Raw genomic sequence first — 16981 nt, forward strand, 5'->3', positions numbered from 1 at the left:
TTTTTGCAGGTTCGCACTGTGAGTTAGACATCGAGGAGTGTGCCTCAAACCCCTGCAACAATGGAGCCACCTGCCTGGAACCCCAGATCAACATGTACCGATGCAGCTGCGCCCAGGGTACCTTAGGTCCCCTCTGTAGCACCGTCAGTCAGGCAAGCTTCACAGGCTCGGGCTACATCCAGCTACCGCCCCTGGCCCAGCTGGCCCTTGAAGGCACAGGTAGCGGTGGAGGCGTCGGCAGGCGACGCCGTGCCGTGGATAGTGTCACCATTGAACTGAGCTTTGTGACCACACTGTCAGCGGGTGTTCTATTTTACAATGAAGGGGTATGTTGCAGGACTGTTTAATCATTATTCAGTTGAACTTTTACAGTCAAACCTGCTTTAGTGACCACCTGTCTACAACAAGCACATGTTTTGTTTCCCTTGAAAATGGTTTCTCATTGAAACTTGTACTAAAGGAACTTGTCTACAAAGACCACTTTTTGTGTACCCCTTGTGCGGTCGCTGTAGACAGGTTGGACTGTATTTGGTAAGTCAACCCAAACTTGGTAAGATCACCTTGGGTATTCATTGTTTCTTCATGTTACACATTTTGGCTGGTGTAAACAGGGTTATTGCTAGTGCACTATGCTTTATAACAAGCATTTGGGACTTCAGAAAGAGAAATAACCTAGTTCAAATCTTCATCAACAAGAATATTGAATATTTCTGTATTTTATATGGACAATAAAATCTTGAATCTTGAGTCTTGGATAGTAAATATTGATGCATATCTCAACCCTTAAAAAAAAAAAAAAAAAAAAAAAAAAAATCCTTTTTCCTTCTTACCTAAATACCCCTAGGCCGGTTTACTAAGTTTGGATCAAAGACAAACAATGTCTTCCTGAGAGGCAAGTATGTAACTAGTGTTGTGTATTTTTATCAAATCTCAGTTGCAGGCTAATGGCTTCATTGACCACCTTGCTCTTGAGTTGTACCAAGGGTCATTGGTAGCATCCATGAATGTCGGCAGTGGGTCCGTTGCAGCAACTGCCAGTGGAAACCTGAATGATGGTACACCACACAAGGCAGTACTGACCCTTGATAGGACTACGCTCTCAGTGACCATTGATGAGGGTAACTGCCCAGAGGTCCCATGCTCGGTCAGCGTCCAGCCGACTGTCCCGGGAGGCCCTCTTGAGTTGAACAAGGCTCTGAACGTTGGTGGTATCGGTCAAGACGCATCTCCTTACATCGTGTCTAAGTTACAATCTGTGGATAGCTTCATTGGCTGTATACAGGTAAGTAGATGCTCAAATGAAAATTAATCCATGGTCATTTTCTTTTAACACTAGTAGAATTCTGAAATTCAACCTTGGATTCAACACTATACATAACCTGAACTGTAAATCAATCCTAAAACTCATTGCAGCAATATTGTAATATATTTGATATATCTTGGAGCAAATGCAGGATGGTATATATGAAATCATATGTTGAATGCTTTTCTTTAGGGAAGGATTTTATATGAAATTTGACTTGTATTTTGAGTCAACATATATATGCAGCATAAAAGTTGCATATACTGGCACATCATAATTATAAGGATATAATTAATTCTGCATATCTGGAAGTGCTAAATGCAGGTTGTTTTTCTCCATAAATTTTACTTTATTTGTCATTCTTCTTTTCTTCCTCTGTAGGATTTCAAAGTCCAAAACCACATGCAGAGTTTGTCACAAGTTGGTCCCACCAACCCCTCCTCACCCAACCCCACTGCTGCTGGAGCCGCCTCGGGTCCAAGTCCTGGCTGTGTCGTATTCACCCCTTGCCAGAACTCCCTCTGTCAAAATGGAGGCACTTGCAATGATTTTTGGCTGTCCTACAAGTGCGCCTGCCCTCTGGGTTTCGAGGGTACCTACTGTGAGATCCAGACGTTGGCCAGCTTCCTGCCTGATCAGTTCCTACACTTCGGAGTGGATGCAGCAGGTTTGGCTGCGGATGGGGCCGTGGAGTCGATCAAGTTCTCCTTCACGGCGGGCAGCCCAGACCAAGGGCTCATACTGTACATGGTGAGACAGTTGTATGGGATTACATGTTCAGGGGGCGTTTCACAGAGATCTTATGTCGAACTTAACTCTTAGGTTGGACTCAAATATTATGGAGAGCCATTTGTAGCCTTATTTAGAAATATATACGAAAGCAAACATTCAAGTATTTCAGACTTTTCATAAACAAGAAATTTCCCATGATGTTAAACAATTGGAATGATTTGAATCAACATTTTATGCCTTTTGAAATAACTTTTACTTAATATCTTCAAAGATTCTAATGGCTTTCCATAATTGCTTAAGTCCAATTTAGAGATAAGTTCAACTTAGGATCTTTGTGAAACACCCCCTGGATACCATAGAGGATATCATAGTGCATATGTTCATGACATCCTAATAGCTGATAATTTCAGTATCGTTCGGTAGTTGCAGCACTTTGCACTCATCACTCAGAATAATAATTATGATAGAGTATATTTATAAAGCGCATAATAAATTGTGAATTTCTCTATGCGCTATTACATAAAGAGGTCAGTTTAAACGCAACCAATCAGGATGGCTTATTTTGGACTTGGGTGTAATTTTTGGAGTTGTGTTTAAATGCCACTCTTTATGCAAGAGTCTCTAGATATATCAATGAAAGTCCATGGAATATTCTCTGAACTGAAATCATTATAACATGTCAGAAGGCACTGTGTCACTTGGGGTTTTTAGTGTTTTTTTTTTATTATTAAGGTCCATCACCGTATGTATCACAACTTTCTCTTTCTCCTTTCTACTCTCTTTTTCTCTCCTTTGTAACTCTCACTCTACTACTGTCTATCTCTCTATTATTGAATAGAAAAAAAAATTCTTCACATAATCATTCTCATTTTAAACGCTATATTCGTGGGAGTGTCGTAGTCGAGTGGTTTAAGGCGCTTGACTGGAGACGCGAAGGTTGAGGGTTCCTTTGGCAAGATATTAACCTGCACTTGCTACTCTCCACCCAGGTGTTAAATGGGTATCAAGTGGAATGCTCCCCAGGGAGTGCAAGGACTGAATCAAATGACCGGGGTAGTAGTATATTTGTAAAGCGCTTAGAGACATTGTATTAAGTGCTATATAAAAGCTAAATATTATTATTATTATATTTCTCTCTCTGCAGCCATCTGGCCTGACTGTCTCCCAGGCTGGTAATGCCTCAGTGATCATCAAGTTCTTGAGACTTGGTGGAGTGCTGTCTAGTGAGATCACCATTCCAATCAGTGATGGGCGATGGTATTCACTGGAACTCAGTATCGTTGAGCAGCTCCAGCTAGTGATCGAAGGTGAGCTGAAAAGAAACCAAACTCACTTTCTCTTCAAAGGCATCATTTAACAATGTTAAATCTGAGATGCACGGCCCTAGGTGTTATCAGTGTCTGCGATATGGTGTAATATTGAAACCCTAAAAAAATTGCGCTTCTAAATGATCAAGAAATGCCTTAAAAAAGGAGAAATCTTTGAGTGAACGGTTTTCCATACTCATTTTCCCCAATAAACTGTAGTGTTATAAAAACCGTTAGGAAAACGCATTTTAAAATTTCGATTTCCAATCATAAATATCTTGATAATCAGACTGGCGATCGGCTTGTAAAAGTCATGGGGTTCCTGACTGACCTAAAGGTTTATAATTATCATTGCAGCATGAGCTAAATCCAAGATTTTGTTTCAGAATCTGAGGCAGTGTTACCGAGTCACTTTAATACCGACAATCGTTATCACTTAACAGGTGATTAGGCATTTGCTTCAGTGGCATCTGATATTGACTCTCTCTCTATCTTATTAAAGTTAAGATATACAGGGTTAGAGCTTCAGTTGTGGTTTGATTGCATTTTAGGTCTGGGTTTGGAGTTAGTCATTCTGGGGGGTGTTTCACAAAGATCCTAAGTTGAACTTATCTCTAAGCTGGACTTAACAATTATGGAAAGCCTTTAGCATATTTGAAATATTTTGTAAAAGTTATTTTAAAAGGCATAAAATGTTGATTCAAATCATTCATATTTTCTATTATCATGGGAGAGTTCATGTTCTTGATGTGGAATTTATAAAAAATCTAAAATACTTCCTTTTTTGCTTTTGAATATATTTTATATCAAGGCTCCAAATGGCTCTCCATAACTTTAAAGTCCAACTTAGAGTTAAGTTCGACTTAGGATCTTTGTGAAACACCCCCCTGGGCGTGTTAGAAATTGGCCAAGGAGGAACTGTCACTGGAGCATGTGTTGTACACTTGATTATCCGAGTAGTTTCAAACTTTACCAAGGTTCATTTCTATTGAATATCTAAGAAGAAATTAAAACTAAATGTCATTGGATGATTTTTCAAGTTTACATGTCAGTTTTGTCATTGCTATTATTATTATTGTTGTATGTTCTTTGTATCCTCAAATGTATTTATATATTGTTTATGATGTCTGTATATGTACGTCACTCGCCAGTGGAGGACAAATTTTTTGTATTTTTAAAATCAGACAATAAATTATCTTGAATCTTGAATCTTGAATCTTGATGATTACATTTTTCATATGGTATTTAATTATCTCAATGTATTTGAAGGTTTTATGGATTCTTTAGAAATATCTTTCATAGCTATATTTTCATCTTACAAGACTGAATCATTATTGAGGGGAAAAATCATTCCAAGTGATCATCATGCTATACCTGCTGACAAAAAGTAAATTTTTTATTAGTGTTTCACATATTGGTTAAAGGTACTATGTCCCATTTGCAGGCCAAAAAAATGAAAATGTTAAATTCCAATGGCATTCGAAAGATAATACTAATTTAGAACTCCCCTTAAAAAAAGGGGGCTTAAAAATGTCTTTAAGTGGGAAAATAACGACTATTAGTTGTCAAATCGACTTAGGAGCTATAGAGCCAATAAGTAATAGTCTTCATTTTCAGACCATTGTTCTGCATGGTCGTACGTTTTATGATGCAGAAAGATTTAATCAGTTTAATTTTGGCCATTACAAGAAGTGGGTTATTGATGTAGACAAATCCTTTACAGTTCATTTTTTGTATGTTATTACCAAAGAAGAAAAAAAGCCAGTCACTCACTCAATACTGACAATAGTGTCTGACAGTGAAGTCTAGCAAGTAAACGGGTTTCCTTGCATAGTTTGAATATTAGGACACTGCTAACATTTAAATTTCACAGATAGGACATACATGACGTATTCATAATTCCTGCAAAGTTCTACAGAATTTGAGGTTGGCTGCAAATGGGACATTGTATCTTAATAACAGTTCGAGGTGGTTTTTCACACATTGGAATGTAATTTTTTAGGGGTACATTGTTATATATTAAAGAATTGGAGGCTGCCTCATCAAACAATAATTTGCTCCTTTTCACTTCTTTTAATTCTGTCAGTGACTGACATGGAATCTGGAGCAGTCCAGCAAGGTACCATATTGGCACCGCCCTCTGTTGACCTCGCAATGCCAATCCTTTTCGGAAAGCTACATCCAGGCGGTGTCTTTGTGCCCCTGTCATCTACTCTGCCAGCAACATCAAGGTAAATATGTTAAAAAGATATGACTAACAATGTACAGTCAAACCTGCTTAAGTGACCACCTGTCTACAAAGACCACCTGTCTAAAAGACCACATTTTTTGTTTCCTTTGAAAATGGTTTCTCATTGAAACATATACTAAAGGAACCTGTCTACAAAGACCACTTTTTTTGTTTCTCTTGGGCGGTTGCTGTAGACAGGTTTGACTGTATTTAAAGTGTCATGGTTTCAATTGATTAAAATAACTTATTAATGATATCGTCCTTTTTTTCTTCAAGTTAAGATGTAGCTGCTCACTGTATCAAATATACACTACTGCTTGGCTCCAAGATAAAGTCCTCTTTACGTTGCCTTGCTTGACAGATTGTATCAAATCTTGTTAATTGATTGATTAAGAATTCAATTGAAAAGATCATTGACAAGAAAAAATGCTCATACTTAAGCATTCAGCAAGTATGATGTAGATACTCTCTTGGGATCTGTGATCACGCAAAGAAATGGTGTGATTATTAGTATTATCCCATTCCTCTTTAAACCTGATCCTTATTTTATGACTTTTACTTCAATTTCTGTAGAGATTATCAATTTTGGAGAGAAAAAGTATAATACAAAAGTGATTACGAAATCCATCAATTTTTAAATTATAGCTTAATTTTTTAGTGTTTTCTTTCTTTCATTCCTTATCTAGTTTCACTGGATGTATCCGAGACCTGTCAGTCAATGGCAGAGGGGTGGAGCTTCAGCAGGCCACGCCCTACGGGTCACGCAGTGACCCCCCTCAAGCATCCCCTGGGTGCCCTAGGGAGGGCCACTGCTTCCCCTCCCCCTGCCAGAATACAGGCACTTGCCAACCCAGCTGGGAGGGGTACACCTGTGACTGTACCCCGGATTTCACAGAGCCGAATTGTAATGAAGGTATGGCATTTTAATAGTTGGAATGATAATCATGCACCATTTGTAGCTGTATCATGCAGCCATGATGTTGTCAAGACCTTGGATTATAACACAAAAACCAGGGGGGTGTTTCACAAAGATTCTGAGTTGAACTTATCTCTAAGTTGGACTTAAAAATTATGGAGAGCCATTTGTAGCCTTATAATGTCATATATTCAAAAGCAAAAATTCAAATATTTGAGACTTTTTATAATTTCCACATCAAGAACATGAAATCTTCCATGATAATAGAAAATATGAATGATTTGAATCAACATTTTATGCCTTTTGAAATAACTTTTACAGAATATTTTTAAAGATGCTAATGACTTGCCATAATTGTTAAGTCCAACTTAGGATCTTTGTGAAATACCCCCTGGAAGAAAACTCTGGTTACATCTGTATTGATTACCCATTAGGTCTAGTATCCAAAACTGGGTCCAAGGCTTTGAAGTCTGAGACTGATACCAGTTTGAGTAAAGTACATTGCTATTATATAGTTGGCGGTGCTAATTTTCAACCTCATTTTCTTCATACTGACCTTTATTACTGGAAATGTTCATACTTCTTTACGATACTGTAAAGATGTCATAATATATAAATATATAAATATATATCGGGGAAGGGCGGGGGGAGTTATAATCTCCAAAATTTTGATGCTCTTATATATGCCCGTTTATTTGTAATAAAAATGTCATCATGAAGACATCAAGATTGATCTGAAGTCCAGGAAACCCTAATAAACATTAATTTCTGTACATACTAAAATTGTGTTTCAGCTCTTAAGAGCCCCACTGTACTACTTGTAGCTACTTGCTCCCTCTACCGTGTGAGTCAAAAAAAAGTTTACACCTTGAAAATTGCTCATTATTTTAAAAATCATTTATGAACAGTAGATTATTATACATCTTATGAAAGGGTGTTTTATCCCAAATCATTTGGTATCATTTTTGTGTGGTATTTGTTTACGCTTGGATGAACAGTGAAAAGTGATGCTTACAGCATTATGTTGGGATTAGCGAAGTGAGAGAATGAACTGAATGTATCAAATGAAATGCATTGCATATGCTGTTTGCAGAAGCAAAGTCACACGCACATACACACACGCACACACATGTTCGTTGACATTTGATATGTGTGGCATGATAAATTTTGTAAGTAATGTTATTTGGATCTGCAAAGACCGAATTGATACCCAAATCCCAATTGTTTTATTCAAACATCACATAAGTAACTTTGGCGCACGTCGATTTTTGCACTATCGCAAACAATGCCTCCTGTTCATCCAAGCGTGAATACATACCTCACAAAAATGATACCAAATGAATTGGGATGAAACAATCTTTCATAAGATGTATATTAATTTAATTTTCATAGATGACTTTTAAAATAATTAGCAATTTTCTAAGTGTAAACTTTTTTTTGACTCACACTGTATATAGAAAACAATGCCTAAATGGTGCCCATTGGTAACCCATGATCCTCTTTTCCTTATGTTAATTGAGAGCTGAGTTGATGACCCCTTGGGTGGTCTGATCCCTCCTGGCCAAACTAGTGCAGACGGGCTTTAATTGTACATAAAGTTGATTTGGCTATTTTGATTCATGTTGACGGTTTTCATTTCTCGCTTATCTTTTCTCACTCAAACAGCCACATCCTCCACCTACAACGGTGCCTCAAGCTACACCCGGTTAGTCTTGGACTCTGGCGTCATCCCCTTTGGGGACCGTTTCTCGGTTGAGTTCCGTACCAGGGACAGGTCCGGTATCATCCTGCTGATGCGGTTCTTCCATCTCAGTGATGGGCAGGTGGACGACATGGTGCTTCTCATCGTTGATGGCTCCCTCCAACTACAGACCTACTTTGAAGCAGGTAAGAATTGTGTCTTGTTCTACGTTTCTTGTATTTTAAGAATCATTTATGTTATATGCTTCATTATAATGTTCTAGAGACGTAAAATAACCACAACCACTATCTAACTAACATATTAGAGTATGCATAATTTGTTAAGGACTGTCCAATATTTCATTCCAATGTGATATTTATAAAGTAATCGCATTCTTCTCTGGAAATTGTAGACCTGAAGACCCTGGTCATCTCTGACAACGTCACTGATGCTGAGTGGCAGAGCGTTTCCATCGATAGACACCAGTCCTACGTCACTGTGTACCATGGGGCACAGAATTACACCCTCCAAGGGAACTTCCCCATCCACAGTGGCACAAGGAACCCCATCGTTGCTATGCTACTAGGAGGGACAAACACACCAGGTATGAAGCTGAACGAAATTGTTGATAGTTCATGGTGATTGGATGAAAAAATAAGGTTAAAAGAGTTCCCCCATTTCATGATCTGGTAATAATTCTTTAAAATCTTTATTTGCATTTGGGGACTCCTGGAACAAACACTGGCCACCATAGTCATCTTTAGTCATGCATACAGTACTTTGATATTGATAACGATATTGACTGATATCTGTGGCAAATTTGTGCAATTTAGCAATCACTAACAATCTACCCTGCATGCCCAATTTACAATTAACATCAAACACAACCCCAAAGAAATCCTAGGAAATATGGAAAATGGAGAGGGGAAACAAAGAAGAAACTACTGGTAATCAATCTCTCTTTTATAGGCTTACTATGTTATTGAAATGTTAATAAATCATGTCTGACCTCTAACCTCTAACCTTTTAACTACCACTCTGTATAGGCTCTCCACCAGATATGTTCCTGCAGGGTTGTATCCGCAACCCGACGGTCAACGGTCAAAGACTCCACTACCTCTCGGACCAGACCAACCCCCAACCGGGTCTGACGGTCAACCGACTTAGCGTCCAGACCGGCTGTAACTCGCTGGACGCCTGTAATCCAGACCCCTGTCCAGTGACGGCCTACTGCATTGACCTGTGGAACGCCCATCGGTGTGACTGTAGGGATGGCTGGGAGGGAGTAAACTGTGCGAGCAGTGTGGATGACTGCATAGGTAATTTGAGTAAAGAGGGTTATGATGGGGGGAAAAGCATATGGGTATGGTTTGGGATGGTTGACGGTCATCTTGACCGTTTCGTCTCATTGTGGTAGATTGCAGAATTTTCAATATCTGAGGCGATTGAAAAAATTGAAACTAAGCATGTGTGTTCTATGTGGTGTACGTCAACAGTTGAAGCATGTATTTGTAGGTCATTTAAAGGAAAAGACCAGTTTTGGAAACGCCCCCCTCTCAAATAGCAATCATGTGAAAGAATATGTTTTGACTAATACATGATGATAAAAAATTTGCCTGGAAACCGCCTACTAATTGATATATTTGGTAAATTAGTTTATCTATTTGGATGTGATAGATAAACGCACATGTCGCGGATGTGTGCGTAGTCCCATATACATCTTTCTGTGTACAGTGCTTGTAACTTTATGAAGACTGGGCCACATTTCTTATCATTTTGATGATTCCAAAACCTTGCAGTACACACAAATACTTATATGCTAGTGATGATCAACCTTTTCTGATCGATTCCACAACGTTTCTTTGACAATGCAATCGCATGACCATATTAAACTGGTCTTTATCTTTAATATATACACTGCGTGGGGGAAACTGTGTATCAACCGTTTTGGAAGGTGCATAGGAATTCTATTTTGTTTGTACTTAATATTTGCATGTAAACATATGTTAAAAAGGGAAAAGTAAATGTCATTTTCAATTTAATCTATGATTATTTTGTTATTTCTCTTCATGTCGTAGTTACCATTTAAGGTTCGTTCACTTATGCCGCAGCATGTGTAAACAAAGTTTGAGAAGGGACAGGTTCAAAAAATGAATGTTAATGTCATTATGCATTTTACAGATTGTATATAAAAGGAAAGTGACTTCAATTATAATCCTTTTTTTAACTTTTCCACAGGTAACCAATGTCAGAGAGGATCAACCTGTGTTGATGGTCACATGAACTATACCTGTACCTGTCCCGCTGGCTTGACTGATCGTTTATGTAATACGGAGATCAATGTCTGTGAAAATGACCCCTGCAATGCGGACACTACAGTTAGCTGCACCCATGTTTTCCCACTGGACTTCACATGTACCTGTCAACCTGGTTTCACGGGAAAGACCTGTCTGACCGATGAACGAATCTGCACACAGAACCCCTGCGTGAATGGTGGGGCCTGCGCTCAAAACTATGAGAATACAGAGTACAATTGTACATGTCCGGATTTCTATGAAGGAACGAATTGTGAGATCTTCAATCCCTGTTTTCAACATGAATGTGTTAATGGTGCTGAATGCATAAGGAATGATTCATTTTACCTTTGCAACTGCCAGGATGGGTTTTATGGGAACTTATGCCAGTTGACTGATGCCTGTTTTGCAGATCCATGCCAGAATGGAGGCATGTGTCATAGAGATGGCAACAGCTACACATGCCAGTGCAGCCGTTACTACAGAGGGCGCAACTGCGAAGAGCCTATCAACCAGTGCGACGTCAATCCCTGTGCTAATGGAGGCTCTTGTTTCCATGATCTGCAGATGCCTGAGGTGAACTTCACCTGTGTTTGCTTGGCTGGGTACACAGGAGACCTGTGTCAGTTTGACATTGCAGAGTGTGTGTCCAATCCTTGCAAAAATGGAGGCACTTGCATGGAGAGTTTGACCCCAGGACAACATTTCTTTGTGGGTTACTTCTGCCAGTGTGTTCCAGGTTACACAGGAATCCACTGTGAAACAGACATCAACGAGTGCAGCAGCTCACCGTGTACTAATGGTGGAACATGTATTGATATGGTGAATCAGTACCAGTGCCAGTGTCCGATGCATTTTGCTGGGACAAACTGCCAGCTTGATCAAAGAACGTGTGATTTGGGTCTGTGTCAGAATAATGCAACATGCACGGACTCTGTGAATAATGGCTTTGAGTGCAGTTGTCTTCTGGGTTATGGGGGAACTCTCTGTGACATGATCATCAATACATGTGCAAACAATCCTTGCCTGAACGGGGGAAGTTGTAATTACATTGGGCCATGTGACTGCACCATGGCACCTGTAGGCTTGACGGCTTGCGGGCAGAACGAGCAATGCCAGCGCAACCTATGCTCCCAGGCGCAGGACTGCAGCGTTACTACGGATGCCTTCACCTGCCATTGCACAGACACTGGATACGAAGGTCGACTCTGCGAGGAGGACGTCAACGAATGCCTCACGCCTGGTGTATGCCTCAACGGAGGTCAGTGCATTAATGACAATGGGTCCTTCTCCTGCAACTGCTCCGGGACAGGATTCACCGGTGATTTCTGCACCAGGAACATTGACGAGTGCGCAACCCAACCCTGTCTCAATGGAGCCACCTGCATTGATAACAGACCATTCTTTGAATGCAAGTGTGCTTCTGGATATGAGGGGCGACTGTGCGCGTTTGATTCGGATGAATGTGCCAGTGAGCCGTGCCAGAATGGAGGGAAGTGTCAGGATAGAGCGAATGGGTACACCTGCGACTGTGTAGGAACAGGATACGAAGGGTCTCAATGCATACAGGATGTCAACGAGTGTGACATTGGACAAGCTGAATGCCAGAATGGAGGTTCATGCAGGAATTTAGCAGGGACATACGAGTGTAGATGCACAGATCAATTTACAGGTATGATCTTCACCAGTTTTTTATTTTTCTTTCCTTTCTGTATTTGACTTCAATTCATCATGCTTTTTATTCAATGATGTTTTGAAAGCACACGCACTAAAAACTTGAATTCCATTTCTTATATGTTTGGAAATAAATCTCTTTGTGATGCAAAAACTTTGCCGAGTTATTTTGAGCAAATTTTAATGCAATTCTCTAAACACCTTGTCATTGAACAACAGAGTTATGTGCATCCTTTCAAAAATTCCTGCTCAAATTTGATTGCTACATTTTATGTTATGTCATGTTACTTAAGAAACCTTATACCTGTATTTTGAGCTCATGTAGTATGAATACCCTTTCTTGTCATTATTTTATTATATTCCATCTTATTTCTCTTTATCATATCGATGTCAGGCACCGAGTCAGTGTAACAGATAATTTACAAAGGAAAGAATATTATGTTGATTGCAATTTCATTAAATAAGACTTTTCACCTCTGCCCTCTCCTTTTCTTTCTTGGTAGGCTCACAATGTGAAACCAAAAAGGCAGCAGTGGCATCCAACCAGATCGTGATCATAGTCCCGCTTGTGATCGTGTTGGTTCTCCTGGCCGTACTCTTCATCTGTGCATGGTGGTACCTAAGGCAATCCAGGAAGATGAAAGGCAAGTATAACCCAGCCAAAGAGGAGTTAGATGGAGGCATGCCATTGGCTGCTTTTGAACTGGAGACAGATGAGAGGCTTATATGAACGCTTCTGATTGCTGGATTTGGGAAGGTGTTGGGCTAAGCCAAAGAGGAGTTAGATGGAGGCATGCCATTGGCTGCTTTTGAACTGGAAACAGATGAGAGGCTTATATGAGCGCTTCTGATTGCTGGATTTGGGAAGGTGTCGGGCTAAGCCAAAGAGGAGTTAGATGGAGGCATGCCATTGGCTGCTTTTGAACTGGAACCAGATGAGAGGCGTATATGATACCCTCTGATTGCTGGGTTAAGAAGACAATTCATTGAGCCAAGAAAGATGTTGGTGGAGGTATATAACCAGCTGCATTGGAGATCAATTAAAAGCTTTTTAAGAATGTTCCTCTTTGGTAAATTCAGTAGGGGGAGTCACTTGGCCAAATGGATAAGATACACGGAAGCTTCCCACTGGCTACATTGGAACCAGATGTGATGATAGCTTTATATCAGATCATCTCATTGGCTGATTAAGAAATGCCAGGACTCCAAAGTGCAGTCTGAGCTTGATAGAGAGTGACAAAAAGTGATATGGATTTAATACTGGACAACTGTGATAGTGGAGGCTACTATAACTTTCACATGTTCATTTGACCAATGGCTAGAATGAGGTTTATATTTTTGTACTAGAACTCAGGAAGGTGCTGCTATTCAGTCAGGCAAAGAAACTACTTACTGAACAAGGCTGCAGATTAATTTCATGTGTGACTTACTGGATTCACATTCATTGGCTCCTCCTTGTGTTGCATGCAAAGTCTAAAATTTGCCCACTTCATGAGAAAAATCTTGATGTGTTATTAAACTTTGGAAATAACACGAGGTCTGGAGATTGCTGATGTATACAACTCTGTTAGATCCCTTGTTGACCATACATTGTGAGACAAACAAATATCATTAGCTATATTATTTTCGAAGCTTTGTGTTGTTTATCAAAGATTTGTTTTGATTCCTGGAATCGATATCATTTATGCGATGAAGATGTTGGAATGTGATTAATTGGGGAGGGAGTGATGAATTTTATTGATAAAATAGAATGCGACTAGATACACTAATATTTTGTGAAACAGTATTTTACATATGCATGTTCATGTACTTTACTTCAACCGCTTAAATGCAATATGCAATTTGCGGTACAGAAATATCTTATTAATATTATTGCAGGTCAGACTTGTAAGGCTGAATGAAGTTGGTGCTCTTTTTTTAAACATTCAATATCACCTTGTACGCTAAACATACGTTTTCGTTGCCCTTTTCTTTTCTTTTTTTACTGGAATGCATACACATACAAGGGATTGCTAAGTGTAAGACATTTTACAGTATTTTTTATTTTCAGATTTTTCCTTTTCTTTTTAAGCAGTATGTCTTTCAGAAGCTCATTTAAATTCACCTTGATAATTTGTTTACATATTACCAATGCAATAGAATATGCCTTCCATTTAAAGTGAGTTTGCCATTATTTATTCAAAGCTTCTTTTTTAATCCTATTATTAACCTGCCTTTATACTTAATAGATAAAAAATATATTCTAGTTTTGCATCTTCAAAACATAAAATTCATTTTAATTGGTCAATTGAAGTTTTATTTTTAATGAATGAAAATCATAATTTGAAAAGGTGATGTTTTTTTTTATTCTAGCTGTGCATCATGTAAAAATTTAATTCTGCTTTTGTAAGGCTAATATTTCAATTTTTTTTAATGCTATTCCAAAGGGGAAATTTCCCCTGCTACTTTTATGAAGAATTTTATGGAATAACTCCATTGCCATGAAATCATATATGTTTAGTGATGAATTTAAGATGAGGAATTGTTTGGCGGTCCCGATTTTTGCTCAAACATGAATATCTGAAGTATGACATTGCGAAAAAAATGTATAGTAATTCACTTAATGGGTTAGATTCATAAAAGTAGTTTCTAAATAACATAAGGATTAGGAATCCTTTAAAAAGGGGATATTTTGAAGGAAAGAAAAAAAAAATCATTATTGTGAATTAGTACATGTGGATGTCAACAGAAATTGTGTATTTTGTTAAAAGAATATTTTCTTCCATAATACAGTATGTGCAACTTGTATATTTCTCATGCATTTTCCACCTTTTTTTAATGGACACTTTCACCTTGGTAATTAAGCAATATCAAGTAAGATTTTCTTTATGCAAGTTTACAACTTTGGTGGCAATATATTCACTGAAACTTTCTTAAATAGAAAGAGAATCAGGAATACGACTTAAATTTGACATGCATGGTGTAATTTGCCCAAATGTCTACTTATTCATGGCATATTCAGGCTGCATAACAACAGGACTTATTTGCTGGATATCTATAATGTTGTATCTTTTTATTCAGTCAATTTAGTTCATGAATCCTGTATTACAATTAATTTTAAAATTGCCATTGTATTTATATTCATGGTGTATTTATTGATGAATTGTTGCATTCATACAGACTTCTTAAATAAGATGATAATTTACAATTTACTGCACATCTGTGAATCTTTAATGGGCTATTCAATGTTTTAATAAAAGCTGTCATAGCTTTCTATATTCAAACTTTCAATATTATGAAATGTTACTTATTTAGGAGATTTATAGTGGAATATTCAAAAGCCTTATCAAAGTTATTTATTCATATGACTTTATAGTTGATTGAGGAATATGATATTGGAATTTTGTGATGAATGTGTGCAACTTATGTATCCTGATTACTCACATTTTCCAAATAGTATTTAATCTTCTGCTAGTCGTAATATGCATTTTATTGTGTGATGTGAAATGACAACAACTCTATTACTGTTTATATTTTGTGTATGATTAAATTATTTGTATATATGACATGTAAACTATCCACTTTTTATATGTAGGTATTTACAGGTAGGGGAAACAAATAGAAATGTGATTCCATGCGAAGTGTGAATTTGTGATTGTATTTGCAATTGTGACTCCATATGATTGCCATGATAATGCTCAGTTAGATGAAAACAGAGTACTTATTTTGTAGCCCATGAATAATCTTAATTCATAATAACTATCTGTTGATATTGTTTTTTAAATGTGCTTTATCTTTGCAGATAAAATGCATCGTACATGTAACAACTGCTATGTAAACGAGAGTATAAATTAAATGTTCATGTCTTTACTGATGTCTTTCATGAATTAATAAAAGATAAAGTATTAACAGCTTGAATGGAAATAAACCATAAAAGAACTAGAAAATTCCAGTTGAAGTTATCGCATAAACCACAAGTTAGTTTTTGTAGAATTTTCTGCTGTTTCTTGTTAAAATAATGGAGTTATAAACTAGTATCTCTCTAGAGGAGTATAGAAACTTGTCTCTCAAAGACATACTCAAGAATTTATGTGGCCTTCGCTGATTAAACTATAATTGCTACAGTTATGATCGATGAAATATTAAGTAAATTACCGTAATCTTATTTGCTTGCCTTTGTGTTTACAGTATGCATAATGTCTTACCAGGATAACAACAAAATAACAGTATTTATTCAAAATTTTCCTAAGCTGTATCATGAAGTGAATATTAATTGTACTCTAAACAAAACAAATGCTGATGTCCTAGAGATATTGATGTACATTGATGTATATTCCACACTGTATATTTTGTAAATGAACTTGTATAAAAGGAACTGTAAATTGCACATTTTTACAAGGATGTAAATATATGTCTATCTATAAAACTGCAACAAGTAAAATGTTTATTTGTGGATTATTGTGTCATATTGATTAAATTTTATTCAACTTCTTTAGCTGGCACTGTTCAAATTGAACGAAATTTAGACCAAGTTACTACCCATGCTTAGGGGGTTGAAGTTTTCTAAAGATTTCTAGAGTGTAAAGTTTTCAACTTGTCTTCCCACACAAATTGTACACAAATTTTGTAACCAAATGAACAAAAATCATGTTATTACACAAAATGTATTTTCCTTTTCTATTATTTTATGCTTTTAAACTCTTTATCCACTCGATCGATCCCACTTCCACTGTCCTCCTCATTTACCTCATACACACAGCATCAGTTGCTGTCCCCTCTGTAATTCAGTCTCAAACTATTCAGTATTAATGGTCCTTCAAACAAAAATACTTGCTCTTCATTTTCTCATGTCACATCGACTTTCA

General features: G+C 37.7%; 1 protein-coding gene across 1 annotated transcript in view; it reads left to right on the forward strand.

Annotated features, from left to right (window-relative positions):
* Positions 1–16551, forward strand: part of LOC752451 (protein crumbs) — a 65210-nt gene extending 48659 nt beyond the window's left edge. Inside the window, exons 22-32 of the mRNA XM_030997542.1 lie at positions 10–326; positions 935–1282; positions 1685–2053; positions 3180–3342; positions 5429–5573; positions 6259–6485; positions 8154–8375; positions 8582–8773; positions 9216–9488; positions 10408–12135; positions 12641–16551. Coding sequence (XP_030853402.1) covers positions 10–326; positions 935–1282; positions 1685–2053; positions 3180–3342; positions 5429–5573; positions 6259–6485; positions 8154–8375; positions 8582–8773; positions 9216–9488; positions 10408–12135; positions 12641–12867 — 4211 coding nt within the window. The 3' untranslated portion in view covers positions 12868–16551. The remainder of the gene's footprint in view (positions 1–9; positions 327–934; positions 1283–1684; positions 2054–3179; positions 3343–5428; positions 5574–6258; positions 6486–8153; positions 8376–8581; positions 8774–9215; positions 9489–10407; positions 12136–12640) is intronic.
* Positions 16552–16981: the final 430 nt, after the last annotated feature.

This window comes from Strongylocentrotus purpuratus, unplaced genomic scaffold (assembly GCF_000002235.5).
Source record: "Strongylocentrotus purpuratus isolate Spur 01 unplaced genomic scaffold, Spur_5.0 spur5_scaffold_4, whole genome shotgun sequence".
Lineage (NCBI taxonomy): Eukaryota > Metazoa > Echinodermata > Echinoidea > Camarodonta > Strongylocentrotidae > Strongylocentrotus > Strongylocentrotus purpuratus.